The following is a 15,841-nucleotide window of genomic DNA, read 5'->3' on the forward strand; positions in this document are numbered from 1 at the left end:
ATCTATAGAAAATGGAACTCAAATGTCATTTTAAAATATCAACCAAAAAATACACATCTACCAGTTCAGCATAATTTGGTCTGATTATAAAAGAAAATATCACCAACTCTCATTTACCTAGGGGAACTATCAATAAATTAAAACACAGTAACTTATGTCTTGCCTGAGGCCCACCCTCCACATATTTTTACTGGTGTTCTAGTGCACAGCAATGTGTTTGAGGTTTACTCCTCTTCCACTTCTGCTGCAGCTGCTGATAGTGAGCAAAAAATAAACCAAATCAAGGAAATTCAACTAAGCATAATTAGCAGGTTCTGAGTAAGTGAGTCAGATGTTCCATTAAAAGAAAAGGGCTGGATAAAAGAAATTTCCTAAGTGAAGACACAGGGACAGTGATATAAAGGCGAATGCCTATACCACACAACAGCTATACTGATCCCCTAGTAGGATGAATCTACAAGTGGAAATATGTCTGTCTTTGAAACATGACTATGATTACCTTATGTTCCTTTCTAGCAAGACCATATCCATCTCCAGTCACAAGCTAAGCCCTGCGGTGGGTGCTGCCCGATTTTCAAAGCTACCATGCTTGACTCTCACAGCCTGTCTCACCTAATAGTACTGTATGCACGCAACAATATAATCCTACACTTCTTTTTTTTCAATTGTGATTTGGGTGAAAATTTACAGAGCAAATTTACTTTCTATAGAGCAGTTCACATACACTTTGTCTCGTGACACTGACTACAATTTACCATAATACAACAGCTCCCCTCCCCGTTTTTACCTCTTGCCTGTGTCCATCCCTCCATGCACTCCTGCCCCCTGAGCTGTCTCCATGTGCACAAACAGCCCTTCTTTCTCCCATGATTGTTCTCTCCAAGGAGTGTGTTTACCTCAGGTAAATGTTCAACTCATATGCCTGTCTTTTGTTTGGCTGGAAGCCACAAGAATCCTCCACTTAATTCTTAAAAGGCTAAAAACCACCATTTATTTGAGACCTAGAAACCTCATGCTGAAATGAGACTAGAGATATATATACTGTGGTGACAAAAAAAATCTGTAGTTGCCTTGAAAAAGTTGAATCAATGTCTGACTTGAGACATGTGTGCAAGCTGCTCCTGTAGCCCTATCTGAGAACTAGTAAATGTCTAGCACATTTTGGAGGTGAAGATTTGAGCTACTGCCTATCACCTAAATTTCCCAATTTGAATCCAACCATGTTGTTGTTGTTATGTGCCATCGAGTCGGACCCGACTCACAGCGACCCCTCCTTGGGTTTTCTGAGGCAGTATCACAACGGAAGTAGATTGCCCCATCTTCCTTCTGAGGAATGGCTGGTGGGTTTGAACCCCCAGCCTTCTGGTTAGCAGTCAAGTGCCTTAGGCACTATGCTACCACAGTTCCTGAATCCAACAATACAGAATTGTAAGATACTATTTTGTTTGTTTTTTGGGGGTGTTTGTCTTGTACAAACAAAGACATGTTCCTTCTTTAATTCTCCCATTTTTGTGGTGTGTTTTTAAGTGGAAAACAAGCACAAATCACCGGGAAGAAGGTAACTTCGTTATTTCTATGTTTTACTGAAGGAAATAAAGGCTGGAGGCAGTCGCTTGATTACAATCAAACAGTAAATGTTTTTGAAATGTAGCACAGAGAAGGTCCACATTTTGAACTATATTGTAGTTGTAGAAGATGAAAATGAACAAAAGATTCTAATAGTATTTAAAAGGGGAAGAATGATGCAAAAACAACTTCCCTCTTGGAAAGTTGTCTTCCATGACCCTCATTCTCCTTTCCAACTGTTCTAAACGAATTCAAAGACCAATGTAACTGACTTCCTTCACAGGCAATACTCCTTGTGAAATCTGTACCCAGCCAACACTGGCTCCTTCCAGAGCTGAGTGAAAGGAAAGCAGGGCGGCTGATGTACCTAGTGCACTGTGCTAAGTATCATTTACTCAACAAGTAATTATTGAGTGCCTACCATATACTAAAGGAGTTACGGTGGTGTAGTGGGTAAGGCATTTGGTTGCTAACCACAAGGTTGGCAGTTCAAACCCACCAGCTGCTCCACAAGAGGAAGATGAGGCAATCTACTTCAGCAAAGATCTAGTCTTGGAAACCCAATGAGGGCCATTATGAGTTCGAATCGACTTGATGGCAGTAGGTTTTTTGGTACCATATATTAAGAAGGCACTGGTGGTTTGGCAGAACTCTCATCTTCCATACGGGAGACCAGGTTTGATTCTTTGCGAAGGTACCTAAGTGCATCTACCACCTGTCTGTCAGTGGAGGGTTGCATGTACTATGATGCTAGACAAATTTCAACAGGAAGCTCTGATGGTGTAGTGGTTAAGGCATTTGGCTGCTAACCAAAAGGCCGGTGGTCTACCAGCTGCTCCCTGGAAGAAAGATGAGGCAATCTGCTTCCATAAAAATTTAGAGCCTTGGAAACCCAGTTGCTATGAGCTGGAATTGACTTGATGGCGGCGAATTTAGTTTTTGGAGACAGGTTTCAACAGAGCTTCCAGACTAAAACAGACTAGGGAAAAAGACCTGGAGATCTACTTTTGAAAAATCAGCCAATGAAAAAGCTGGTATGGATCACAATAGTCCAATCCTGTTGTGCATGGGGTCACCATGAATCAGGAGTCAACTTGACAGCAGCTAACAAAAACATAATATACACTAGGTGATGTGCAGAACCCTGTCTGAAAGTGGAAAATCACAAGTTATTAAGTCCTTCTTTTGAGAAATCCAAATTAATGCAAAAACAAAAATACCTTTTCATTTACTTCTCTGGAAAAACTTATGTACTTACTTTTTAGACTAAAATGTATTCGTTTAGAGTTGTATTCTATTTACTAAGTATACACACAAAATACTTTTCTTTAAACTATACATCTAGACCCTCTTTGGACAGAAATGAAACGTGTTTAGTGGCTTAAGTAAAAGTGGTTATTAAAGGGTACAGCCTTCTATCTCACTAAATGTGAGCTCCAAAGGACCTGGGTCTAGCTCTTCTTAGTTGTGACACTCTGTAAGATGCTAATGGGCACCTCTCTAGTATTGTGTTAAGGGTTGTTCACAACACTAGTTTAAGACACTCTATGTTAACACAACATCAACTGCAACACTCCAAGTTTGCATTTGTATCTTCTCATAAACTGCTTTCTTCTAAAGACATAAGAGACTGGAAAAAATACTGTAAGTCTTCACTTCAAATGAAGTGAATATATAGACAACAGAGGCAAACATATGCACAACATTGCACCAAACACCAGGCTTGGAGTAATGCATAGATAGGTGAGAAAAGCGGGTGGGGGTAGGCAAACAGGAATACACCCTAGACCAAGGATAGATTTGGCTCAAGATAATTATATATATGCACTTGTGCTACAAAATCAGCCACACACATTACAGAAGCCTCAGAAGAGAGCATTGGAGTAACTTCTCAGAGCTATCTAAACATCTGCAAAGAGAGAATCACTGGGCCTAAGGGCTCGGGACCATAGTCCTGGGGGACATCACACTCAACTGGCACACACAGTTCATAAAAATTTTGTTCTACAACCTACTTTGGTGAGTAGTGACTAGGATATTAAAAGCTTTTGAGTGGCCATATAAGATGCAACCATCTGCTCCTCTTGGCTGGAGCAAAGAAGAATGAAGAAAATCAAAATTATCTGGAAACAATTAGTTCAAAGATAAGGTGGATCATGAGGACCTCAGCCTCCAGACCTTAGACTAGAACAACTAGATGGTGCCAGGCTACCAATGCCATCTGTTCGGAAAGGGATCATATCTGGAGATCCTGGATAGAGTGGGAAGAAAAATGTGGAACAAATTAAAAAACCAGAATTACTGGTTGGAAAGAGACTGGTGGAACCCCCTAAGACTATGGCCCCTGGTTACCCTTCAGGCTAGAAATGGACTCACTGACACGGACTGGCTTTCAGTCCAACAGTAGAAAGCCTTACATACAGAACACTTACCCAAGCTGATGCACCCCTTGAATCAATCAGCCATGAGACACCAGAGGGGTAATACAAATAGGGAAAGCTGGACAGACAGAAATGCATAGATAAAAAGGGCACAGGGAGGGGTTGGTCACAGGGATGAGAATTTTTTATGGCTGGGGATGGTAATCAGGGCTATGAAATCAGATATGCATGAAAACAAGTTTCCACGTAAATTTGTACCCAAAGCTCAATTAAAAAAATGTCTTAGAAAAACTAGTGTTAATTAAAATTAGGTTTCTAGTCTTAGAAGTTTCAAGCTACATATTAAAAGAATTTTCACTCAATAGTAAATGATAAGTGGGAGTCACGCTCACGCAATCCTAAGCATCTAACCCAGTAAAAACCTGCATGGTTTTAAACACTTAGACACAAAAGTGAGGTGGGTGCTTTCTGATGTGTCAAACCTGGCTAGGCTGAACTACAATTCTCAATTATTCAAACACAGATCTAGGTGCTGCTGTGAAGGGATTTCCCAAACACAGTTATTGAAAGTCTCAAGTTAGCTGACTTTATCAAAAGGGAGGCCATCCATGGCCTTACCTATGCAGGCGAATGCTTAGAGATCTCAGGCTTACCTGAGAGCTCAGAGATTGTCAAACTGCTCCAGATTTTGCCTTCTTGACCGTATGCCATATGGACAACAACATCACCTGCCCTATGGACTTTTAAGTTTACTTAGTCAGCCCCCACAACTGTGCAAGTCCATGACTGTTTTTCACTCTTGTGGGCTTTCTTGGGGTTATAAACTAATTTGTGCCTATGTTGGGTTCAACCAGAGAAATAAGACCAACAGGAAACAGTAACTCACATAATCACAGGTGGTTTTCTTATCCCCCACCCCCACAAAAAAATAAAAAATCCTTAAGAAAGAAAAATAAACACAAGAAACCGATAGGCAAGTAAACACAAGGTAGTAGTAGAGACAAGGAAAAGAAAACTGTCTAGAAATTTGAGGTTCAGTCCTAGATTTGTCCCTGCCATTTTACCTCACTGGATTTAGGTTTCCTCATGTATAAAACTTGACTAGAGATCCCTAACTCCAACAATCTTAAAGTCCAACAATAAAACAGAGAAGTGCTTTTATGCCTTGAAAATATTTCTGATGTGAGTGTTCTGCAGTTGAGCAGCCTCTAGATTAAAAAACAGAATTAATCCTATGCTTTTAAGAGAGAGAAAAAAATAACTCTCTAGTATTTTCCCTCAAACCTCACATTCCTGTTTTGTATTTAAGAAAAAAAAAAAAAAAAAAAAGCATAAAATTTGCTGTACAGAAGGGGAGAGACTCTTCATGATTAACCTAAAAATCAGTCATGACGCTTTACTTTCTACCAAAACCCTTTAACATCTTTTTCCATATAAAAAACTTTGTATCTGATATCAGAGTTTAAGAGTAAAAAACAAGCATCTTCCCAGAGACCTAGAAAGTATATACAATGCTGAAACACTAATGTTAAGAGTGATCACACATAATACTTTACTACTATTCTTCGATATATACCAGACCTCACATGATTAACTCCACTTTATGCAATCATATCTTTATATTTCATCTTATTTTTAAAAATATGTCTTAGGTGAAATTACATACTTGGAAGAATAACTAGAGAAATTTGGTTGACTCTGAGAGTGAACAGGCTTGGCAGGCTCTGAGAGATGGCCAGCAGGAATGTGTACAGAGGGTTTGTTCTCAAAACTTCTTCGGTCAAAGTATGAGAGCTGTTTTCGGTAATATTCTTCATCTTCCTCAGGATCATAATGATTTGAACGAACAATATCTTCAGACGGCTTCAGCTGAGGTTTTTGAGGTTCTGGGATCCTGCTAGATAAGGAACGAGAAAACTTTTTAGATGCTGATTTTACAAAGAAAATGGAATGTATGATGAACCTTACCGTGACCTTGTTGCTGGGTCCCATAATTATTTAGGATCCACTGAGCCATCCAGCAGTCAAAGCAGATATCCCAAATCCCAGGTAGTCATATGTAAAACTCAAAAGGTAGCCAGCCCCCTTCTGGCTCACCAGTCAATTAACACAATTTAATAAGCTTGACGATTATCTGGTGAGGTCTCATAGTAAGTTAAGCACTTGTTGTGGAGTCAACTCTGACTCATGTGACCCCATGTGTGTAAAAGTAGAACTGTGCTCCATAGGGTTTTTACCAGTGGATTTTTCAGAAGCACATCAACAGATCTTCCTTCTGAGATGCCTTTGGGTGGATTCAAACCTCCAACCTTGTGGTTAGCAAGTAAGCACATTTAACTATTTGCAACACTCAGGGGTTCCACAGCAGGTTGTTTATGTGCCATCAAGTCATAGCGACCCCTCCTTGGGTTTGAACCACCAGCTTTCTGGTTAGCAGTCAGAAAGACAGAAGGAAACGTAGTGGGGGACTTCTAGTAGTACATTAAAGTAATGTCAGCAACAAGTAATAACTGTCAGAAATTAAGAACTTTAAAAAAGATAATCTAGGGCATGAGCAAATAGCTCTATGTAGTCCAAAATTCTAGAGGGTACAGAAAACAAGGCACAAAAAGAGAGTAAGTCATTAAGCCAATATGTACAGGTTTATGTATGTTCTGCTCGGTAATTTTAGAAGATGTGCATCAAAAATGGATAAACTTAAATAGGTTTCATACCAAAAAAGGGGAGTGGGGGCGCTAAGCCTTCAGTTATTACAAAAGTTTATTTCATAAAGATTTGCCCATTTGCTACATCACAGTAGTTTACATTTTCATGAAAAACACTGGAGCCACTAAAATGCAAGGAAAAAGTTACATGCTAGACAGTAGCTCTTCTTTATTATAAGCAGATACATATTCTCACCTCCTTGTACTGAAGTGCTTAGCACATGGAACATGCTCACTATATGGTCTAGTTTAATCAATTTACGTCTGTTTCCTTACTTCTAAAACTAAGGTTTTACATGTTTCAAAGCATTTGTAAAACTAAAGTAAAACTAAAACCATAATAAAGATGTTAGGGCTTAAAATTTTTTATTCTAGTCATTTGCTAGAAAACCTTTTTGAAAGACTTATTTTCTGAAGACTTAATAAAGACTTGTTACAGAATGTATAATAAAGCATTCCATATCTCTTTCTATGACCCTGTGTTTTAATTAGGACAGTGGGCAAACAATTCTCTCCCTTTTTATACCTCTCCCTGATTAACAGAATGAAAGGCTTTCTTACTAATTGGGCCATATTCCTAGTCTGCTGCATAGCACCAAACTCCTCTTAAAGCACTGTCAAGCTCACTTACCTGTAGAGTGTTTTGTCATGTTCGCTGAATTGATTCTGAGAAGTGGACTTAGGACCAATGATGGGAGCACCTGGAGGTTTAGATGCTACTTCTGGAGGCTGCAGAAAAACAAAACAAACGTGCCTCAGAAGAAAATAATTACACTCTAGGTTACATTTAGGGGGGCAGGACAGAGCAAGCTAAGAAGCATTTTGAACTACTACTCTTTACTTAGTGGTGCTTCTGCATCCAAAAGTGATGACATATTTACCTTAAAACTGGCTGTGTCGTTTATATCCTTCTTGCTCTCTAATGATGTGGACCTTTTGTTTTCAAACATTTTAACTCTAGTAAGTACAGACTGTGGTTTCATTGCTGGATCTTCTTCTTCTTCAGCCAGAACTGGGGGTGGAGGCAGTGGTTTGGAATTTGAAGGCAGAACTTCTGGCTTATGTTGGGAAGAAGGTATTAGAGGAGGGACAACTGCAGCACCATGGAGAGGCTCATAATGGCCTGCTTTGGAGGTAAATCCTTGTGATGGTACTTGCTCATAACTTCGTGGGTACTGGTCAAAATACTGCTTGGGCTCAGAAGACTTAGGACTTGCTGATGGATAGGGCTGTGCTTCTGGTCTGTATCTGCTATGCACATCATACCCAGGAGTTGGCTGCTCTTCATGTCGGAGGGTAGAGGTTCTAGGTGGCTGTTCATAGCGTTGTCTACTGTCGTAAGATAGAGGAGCTGGCTCTTCAAAACGTGGGAAATACCCTCGTGCTGAGGACTCTTCAGGATGCTGTCTGGAGTCAAGGTCTTCAAAAGGCGGCCGAGGTTGATAAGGCTGTTTGTTATCATAATATGGCCACTGTTCTTCATATGTAGGGATTTGATCTTCATACCGCAGACGATGGTCATAGTTACGAGAAAATTGGTCTGTGTAGCTCGTGGTGTCGTATCTGTATGGGGGCTGCTCAAGGTCTCTGCTGGCTTGTTTCTCTACATATGGGAGTTGAGGCTCATAGCTCAGATTAGGTTCTTTGTCTGGTCTTGTTCCTGGATGACCAACAGCTGGCTGCTTCAAAACATGATTCTGTCTCATTATTTCCTCAGGATATGGATCCTTCCTAAACAACTGTATAAAAAAATTCATGTTTGAGTACAAATGCTTATTTTTAAACTCTATCTATGTTATTAGATAAGTTTATGATTCAATATGTGAAAAAGGTATATTGTACCATTTATCAACAGAAGAGACCAGATTAGTGAAAGAAAGCTAGTTTAGGTGAAAGCTCAAAGTTTATAATGCAGGTAGGTGCTTTATGTTTTAGCATATACTAAATGAAAAGTGAGTTAAAGATAATTAATTACTAAACTTAGAAAATTAATGCACTGAGCTATTGATTTCACTTGATTTTGACACTGAAAATAAAAATCACAAAGAAAATTTATGGACACCATAATTTATAGGAGTAATATTTATGATGTGTCTCAATTACATATTAAAATACAGAAAATAAAAAATAAAAAGCAGTTATGAAACAAAAATATTAAGCATAAATCCCAATTAAAAGGCCTCTTCTCAAATAATCAGTATACCACTGGAAGCCATGCAAACTACAAAACTGAAATGATTTGTATTGATTTAAAAGCATTATAATGTGTAAGGCCACAATAAAAAAGCAAAAGGAACACTTAAAGGGCAAAGCAAAAATGATCATGTGCTAGACAGATGGAGAGCAACAAATCAGTGCAACACTACAGCACAGGTACCTTTGTTGGATCTACATGCGACGACAATGATGGTTCTTGATCCCTGAGCATTATGTGAGCTGCCTCAGTACTTGGTGTTCTTAAAGAATCAGCTTGTGGTGAGTAAGAGGTGGAAGGAGCTGGGGTGGGCTCCTCCAGTTGGACATGAGTTAAATTTACATTATGATTAACAGCAGAGGTTGATGATGCTGGGTTTGTTTCAGGCGAAAGGTAAGGGGCTGGAGATGAGGCTTCTGCTTTCTGTGAAGTGTTTAAAATATTTTAAACATAGTGTTTCTGCTTATTACTAACTTCCCACTTCAACTCATGGTGGTTGGTAGGCATACATTTTAAGTGTGCTGAATAATAAGACTATGTCTTCATGTCCTAATTTTTTAAAAAAATCCAGTATATATTGCTGTGTAATACGAACACACGAAATTCAGAATTAAGTCCTTGGTATTCTCAAATTGAAATTCAGGGTTAATTCTTAATATGAAGAAAGGACAAAATATATTCTTTAACTCAAATCAGCACATTCTGAAATTTAATAACGCACCTCTAACTACAAAACGTTGAATGCTTGCTGCTTACCTGTTGAGAGGCTGTATTAAATCCAGGGGAGTCTATTCTATGAATTGGTTGTGGCTGCGCTTGTGGTGAATAAGGAGGATATGTTTGGTTTTCATGATGCATTCCAGAGGAGTCCTCTCTTACAGGCTCAGAGGACCGTGTAATGGCAGACTCCGGTGGAGTCCCAACCTCATCATTAAGAGTTTCATCTAGTTCTTGATCAGTGTAGGCCCCGCCTTCTGTATCTGTGTCTTCATAGTCAGAAGTGTGTCTACTGTCCGTGCTATACATTGAGTATTCACTACCTGGGGCTGACAGGTAGGACAGACGATCATCATGCAAATCAAGGTCATCACTTGTAGCACCATCCGCCTGGGTCAAATAAAAGTAAATTAAAAATTTTATTCAGTAGTTCTTTAAGAGATGGCCTTTATTTTATAAGGCAGGTTGAAAAGAATATTTTTCTTGGGAGAAATCACATCTATTTGCTTCAAATTTACGGCAAGGAATGGTCAAGAAGATTGTACAGGCACACATGCAGACACACAAAGCATCCCTTGAGATCTGAAGGGCTTGGATGAATGAGATGTTGGCTGGCTGGCCAGAACAAAGCTGGATTCTGGGGCCCAGCCCCAGAAGATAATGAAGAAAACTAGCACCGTTCAAGTTTATAAAACCTAGCCACAAGCCTCTCAGCCCAAAGCTAGGATAAGAGGGAAAATGTTACCAAATCAAGTTCACAGAAACAAAGACACACTGACAGAACAGCGCATGTGAGAATAACTATGCAAAAAAGGCCACAGTTCAACTTGAATAAGACCTAATGATATATATTTAGAAAACAACTTTTATAAAGTTGGCATCTGGCCCTATTAGCTTTTATAAAACACAATGGGAAAGCATCACCTAAGTAGTGGTTGCCCCATTAAATTACGAAGAATTTTCTTTTTTGATTTTTCAGAATAGTATCCAAAGGATGGAGAGAGGAAAATGCAATGATGCTTCTCTTTTATAAGTAATCAAGAGCTGAGTTACTTTCTAATAGTCTATGGTGACCCTCTTCAGAGTAGACCAGAAAGAAAAGAAGTATTTGAGGGAAAAATAAAGTTGCAATCAACAGGTTGTCGCTGGTTATTAATTTGAAATTAGTGCCTGGATTACACAGAACAGTTTCCTGAAGATCTTGCCTGGACACTGTGCCCAGTTTGGCCTGACAGTGGAAGGTTCTAGAATCCAGTGTTCAGAAAATACCTCTTCCATTCAGCATGGGCTAAAGGACAAACATCAGGCTCTTGTTCTCCAGGAAGATGCACTGCTATTCAGTAGCAGGCTTGTCGTGGCTCTGCAGGCCTGCTGTGCCAGGAACATAGTTCTTAGGAGATGAGTCACCTGAATTGAGCTTTCCAAGCAGTCCCCAGCCTGGCTCTGTAAGCACCTGACTCTGAACACTGCTGTCCTGATTCAAAAGAATAGGCTGTGTCAGGCCTCCTTGTGGCTCTGATTTTCAAAGGAGCACCTGCTGGGCCAGGAGAGTGAGAATCCCAACGTTTTGCCCTATGTTAGATCAGATATTCTCACACTGAAATTTCAATGGCTTCTAAACTGTTATGGCTGCTACAGAAGGGAAGTCTTCTGGCTATCTATACTAATTTTAAAAACTTGCCTGGGTCTGAAAGACTAGAACAAGGACAAATTTAAGGCTTTGGGGAAGAATACATTTGACCTAATTCTCCTAGCTTTTGCAGCTGGTATGAAATGCAGAAGTGAGCAAGAACCATGTGTTGCTTTGAATCAGGAAATGACATGTATACATGCTAAGAGAGTCTTAAGATGACTTTTCTTGGCTTAGTAGGGAACACAGAAGACAGTATCAAATCTTGCAAAAATGAACTCTTTCTAGTAAGTAGTAAGGTCAGAGTAGTCAGGTCAGGAAAAGTCAATGTGAAATGAAATGGTTTAAGTATTCTGATAAAATATCACTGAATGGGAGTGGGAGGAGATAGCAAGCTTAATTATAGTAAACTTTCTAATTTATAAAATGCATCTGTTATTGTTGTTATGTGCCATCAAGTCGGACCCAACTCACAGCGACCCCTCCTTGGGTTTCCGAGGCAGTATCACTATGGAAGTAGATTGCCCAACCTTCCTTCCGAGGAGTGGCATCTATCTATCTATATGTAATAAACAACCAATTTTCCTAACAGGAAAAGCCAGGGAAGTTGACTTTTATTTAAAAATCCAAGCAAGGAAAGGAAGCACACAATAATACCATGAAGAAGAATTATAGAAAATTAAGATATGTGGACGTAAAGACAACTTGGATATGCAGACATGTATATTTTGTGCATTTTGGGAAAACACTTTATAGACTAATTTCACCAGTGCAAACTATTAGCATTCTACTTGATAATGGATACTAACAGAATTGTGTTGTCACAGAAGATTAGTATGACAAAATAGTAAGTAGAAGATTGTAATCCTTTTTATCAAATGCTGCAACAGTAAAAATTAATAGTTAATGTGTTGCTGTAAAATGGTGTAGTTTTTTTTTTCCCCACCATCATTAACTCTATCACTTGTCCCAGCTAACATGTCAATTATTCAAAGTGGTCTTATAATCTCATTGGATGATGCATCCCTCAGACTGGTACTGATGAGAAAAACAGTTGTGACACATTGATATAAGTGAGAAAAGGAGATACTACCCATAGATGTAAACATTCTAACACCTCATCTTGCAAAAGTATGTTTTCTGGGCAATGGGCACAGGAGTCCTAAGCATGCAACATGCACGGCCAGAGCATCTGTAGCCATAGCCAGGCAGAGGGAAATAGGGACCATGCAGGGGCAAAACACAACCACAAAAAAAAAAACCAACAAGGAAATAAAAAAAATAAGTAGCAGTGTCAATCTTCCCTAACAATACAAACTCATTAATTCTGCTTTGATCTGAAAAAGGTAAAAAACATAAAAACAAAAGGTTCTTTCAGCTGTATACTTTTGAGAAAAGTATTAGCTCTTGAAACAACAGACCTCTCTCATCAAAAATTGTTATAAAACTAGAAAAATCGACAATAGAAAAGTAGTTATCAATTCAAGACTGGTCATTTGGACAAACATAAATTCAAAATTCAAAGTCAGAAAGGATCTATCATTTTGTCCCACATTTCCCAGCGTTGCGGAATCGTAGCAGGTGCCAAGTGAAAGAAAGAAATGTCTAGTTAAGAATTTGGGGAAATGTTGGGTTAAACTAAATGGTTTTTTTTTTTTTTTTTATATCTGTAAGATTTCCCAGAGCCTTTCATATGCTAGTGGACACTGGGACATCCTCAGGGGGCTATAGTTTGTAGTAGTTTCAATAAGTACTTGCCTTCAAAGTGCCTTTTTTTTCCTCAAAGTCTATAATCTACTGTGCTAAGGACAGCACTAAGGAAACACTCAGGTAGTCCAACCAATGCCCCTCATTTTCATGAAACTGAAGGAGGAACTGAAACCTGCCAGGTTCAAGGTCATTCCTCAGTCAGAAGGAGGCAGAGTTTGAACTCAGAGAGTATTCTACTGAGAAGTATTCAACAGATGAGGAAATTTAAGAATCTCTTAGTATCAAAAACAATTTTCACAATTGCTATACAAAAATTGTAAAACCTAAACGTTAACATTCCCAAAATTATTCTAATATGGTAAAATCCAATTAGAAAACAATGGTAATTCAAAGGCATCTCTGATTAGTTATATAATTTATGGAAGAAGTCAAAAGGTAACAGAAAATTTCTTACCTTTCCCTCAGAAACCCATACCAGCTGGTTCTGCTGTTGCTGAATTGCTTCTTTTAGAGCACCATACCAACCATCATTCATTGAATTTAAATTAATTGTAGCTAAAAATAAAATAAACAATATAGTTTTATGGTTAGAACACCATCCAAATGCAGTAAAATTCATTCAATCCTGCTTACAGCTTACATCATTACTCAAACTATTTGAAAGGTTTTTGTTTGCGAACACAAAATTTTAAAATTTCTATATTGGCCCTTTTTATTTTCTTTCAACCAAACAATAGCTACTGATAAACAAGAAGCTTTCCAGGCAGAAGTCATGAGAGTTTTAGAATTTGGCAATACAGTATTTTCCCTACATCTTGTTGACTAGACATTTAAAAGCGAGAGATCTTTAATATACTCACTTGTAAAAAGATGGTGATTATTTTTACGAAGTTTATGAGACCGCTCATATAATTTCCTGGCACTCTTCCGAGATTCTGGACATAATCTCATTCTCATTGTTTTTACACCTTGCTTAGAATCAGGGTTAAGGAATACTACAATTGGATACCACTGGGCATAATTCAAACGATCAACTGCATTTGGTGTTACATCTAATAAAGCATGTTTGTCCTGGAAAGAGAAAGAAAAACATCAATATATAAGGATATGAAAGAGTTTATTCTTTAAGAATTATCACTTGCAAAAAAGAACTCAAAGACTACATTCAACTGGTAAATGAACTTTTAACATGTTCCTGGTATCTCAAGAATACAGTTTAGAAAAATATGTAATAGGAAGTTAATTCAATGTCACTACAGAAATAGAGTGCCCAATCTTCCTTCTGAGGAGTAGCTGGTGATTTGAACTACCAGCCTTCTGGTTAGCAGTCAAATGCCTTAGGCACTATGCTACCAGAGCTCCCAATTAAATATATATATTTAACCAGCTCACTTTTCAGATTTAGACTCAATAGTTGAAAGCTAATAGTATTACCTGTGTTCAGTTAGAGTAAAATTAAGTATCAATTTAATTTCCTGACATAATCCCGTAGAGTAACAGCATATTCCCTCTGCATATAAACATCAAAGTGCAACCCGAATTGTACTGATGTAACGTAAACACAGTCATTTAGCTGCATTTCAACACTGTAATTTTTTGTGGTAATGAAAGATCATCTTTTGATGCATGTAATAACTATCCCTTGAAAGTGATGATAATAATGCCTTTTTTATTAAGGGCTCAATTTTTTTGTAGTATACTGGTAATAATACTAGGAACACTACCTTCCTACTTTCGAATTAAACAAATTCTAACACACTAAAAAACACAACATTCACAGTTTATAATGAGAGGTTAATTGTTAATAACTTACTTGATCAATTATTTGCTTTATTGTATGAAGGCGAATAATGCCTGAGCTACGTTGGTCAGTTCCAGCATCTCGTGGTTCACTTTCTATGTATGAAATCAAGACAAAAACCAAAGGTCAAATTTCAAGGTATCTCAACACTATATAATCCTTTGTTGTGGGGGAGCTGCTGTCCTGTGCATCCAAGGATATTGACAGCATCCCTGGCTTCTAGCCAGTAATTGTCAGGAGTACCTTTCTCCCCATTACTTCCCCATTTCTGACAATCAAAAATGTCTCCAGATGTGGCTATATGTCCCCTGGCAGTGGGGGAGCTGATTACTCTGGTTGAGAACACTGGGTTAGACTGACTAACCAATGGATATGGGCTGGGATTAGAAGATGGCAAGTAAGGAATCTGGCTCAGCTGTAAAATTTAAGGGGGGAATGCCAAGAAAAACCTTCAGTAATCAAGATACACAATATTTTGATGCAATATTCTTTTCCAAAAAATTAACATTAATGCAAAAAAATACATGAGGAAAACATAGTAAAATTTTAAATTGGAACAAATTTAGTAAGTGAAACTTGATTAACGATTATTTAAGACTATCATATGGTCAAGAGAAAATGTTAAATATTACCAATTCTCTCAATTAAAAACAAATAGAGAAGTAGATTTTGAAAATATTGATGAGTTTGATTCCATTAAAGTTTGGAAAGTAGATTTATAACAAATTATGTGTTTGGAATAAATTAAATATTTAAACTTAAAATATGTTTTAACACACCTATTTTTCACTATTCCAAACTACTTTAATGCTCCGGAAAAACAACAAACTATATCACCATTAAAAATACATTCAAAACATGTATACATGGATGCCTGTTTTCTCTTTTGCCTGAGGCTCCAATAAGGCTTGCCATGGCACTACTTCCCAACCTTTTTCACACTATGATATACAGAGGAAATGTATTTGTCATTTGCCATGCCTGCTTCTAGCCAGAGGTCCATCCAGCCAATGAGGGCCAAGGAGATCAATACTTGGGCACCCTCATAACCAAGGAGGAGCAATGCTGCAACAGATAGGCTGAGGAGTTAAATATATTATCTACAGCAGTAAAGGGGAACATCAAGAAATGCTGTTG

The 15,841-nt window shown here is 38.2% G+C and overlaps 1 protein-coding gene across 1 annotated transcript in view; it reads right to left on the minus strand.

The window, feature by feature from the left end:
- The window catches only part of TJP1 (tight junction protein 1), a 520,689-nt gene that overhangs the window by 11,417 nt on the left and 493,431 nt on the right, over positions 1-15,841 (minus strand). Inside the window, exons 17-24 of the mRNA XM_042783575.1 lie at positions 14,717-14,799; positions 13,764-13,974; positions 13,358-13,458; positions 9,603-9,953; positions 9,030-9,269; positions 7,534-8,391; positions 7,284-7,381; positions 5,614-5,841 (exon numbers count right to left, since the gene is read on the minus strand). Of these exons, the coding sequence (XP_042639509.1) occupies positions 5,614-5,841; positions 7,284-7,381; positions 7,534-8,391; positions 9,030-9,269; positions 9,603-9,953; positions 13,358-13,458; positions 13,764-13,974; positions 14,717-14,799 (2,170 nt within the window). The remainder of the gene's footprint in view (positions 1-5,613; positions 5,842-7,283; positions 7,382-7,533; positions 8,392-9,029; positions 9,270-9,602; positions 9,954-13,357; positions 13,459-13,763; positions 13,975-14,716; positions 14,800-15,841) is intronic.

Source organism: Orycteropus afer, unplaced genomic scaffold, assembly GCF_000298275.1.
Source record: "Orycteropus afer afer isolate SDZICR_OR568_19922 unplaced genomic scaffold, OryAfe1.0 scaffold00019, whole genome shotgun sequence".
Taxonomy (NCBI): Eukaryota; Metazoa; Chordata; class Mammalia; order Tubulidentata; family Orycteropodidae; genus Orycteropus; species Orycteropus afer.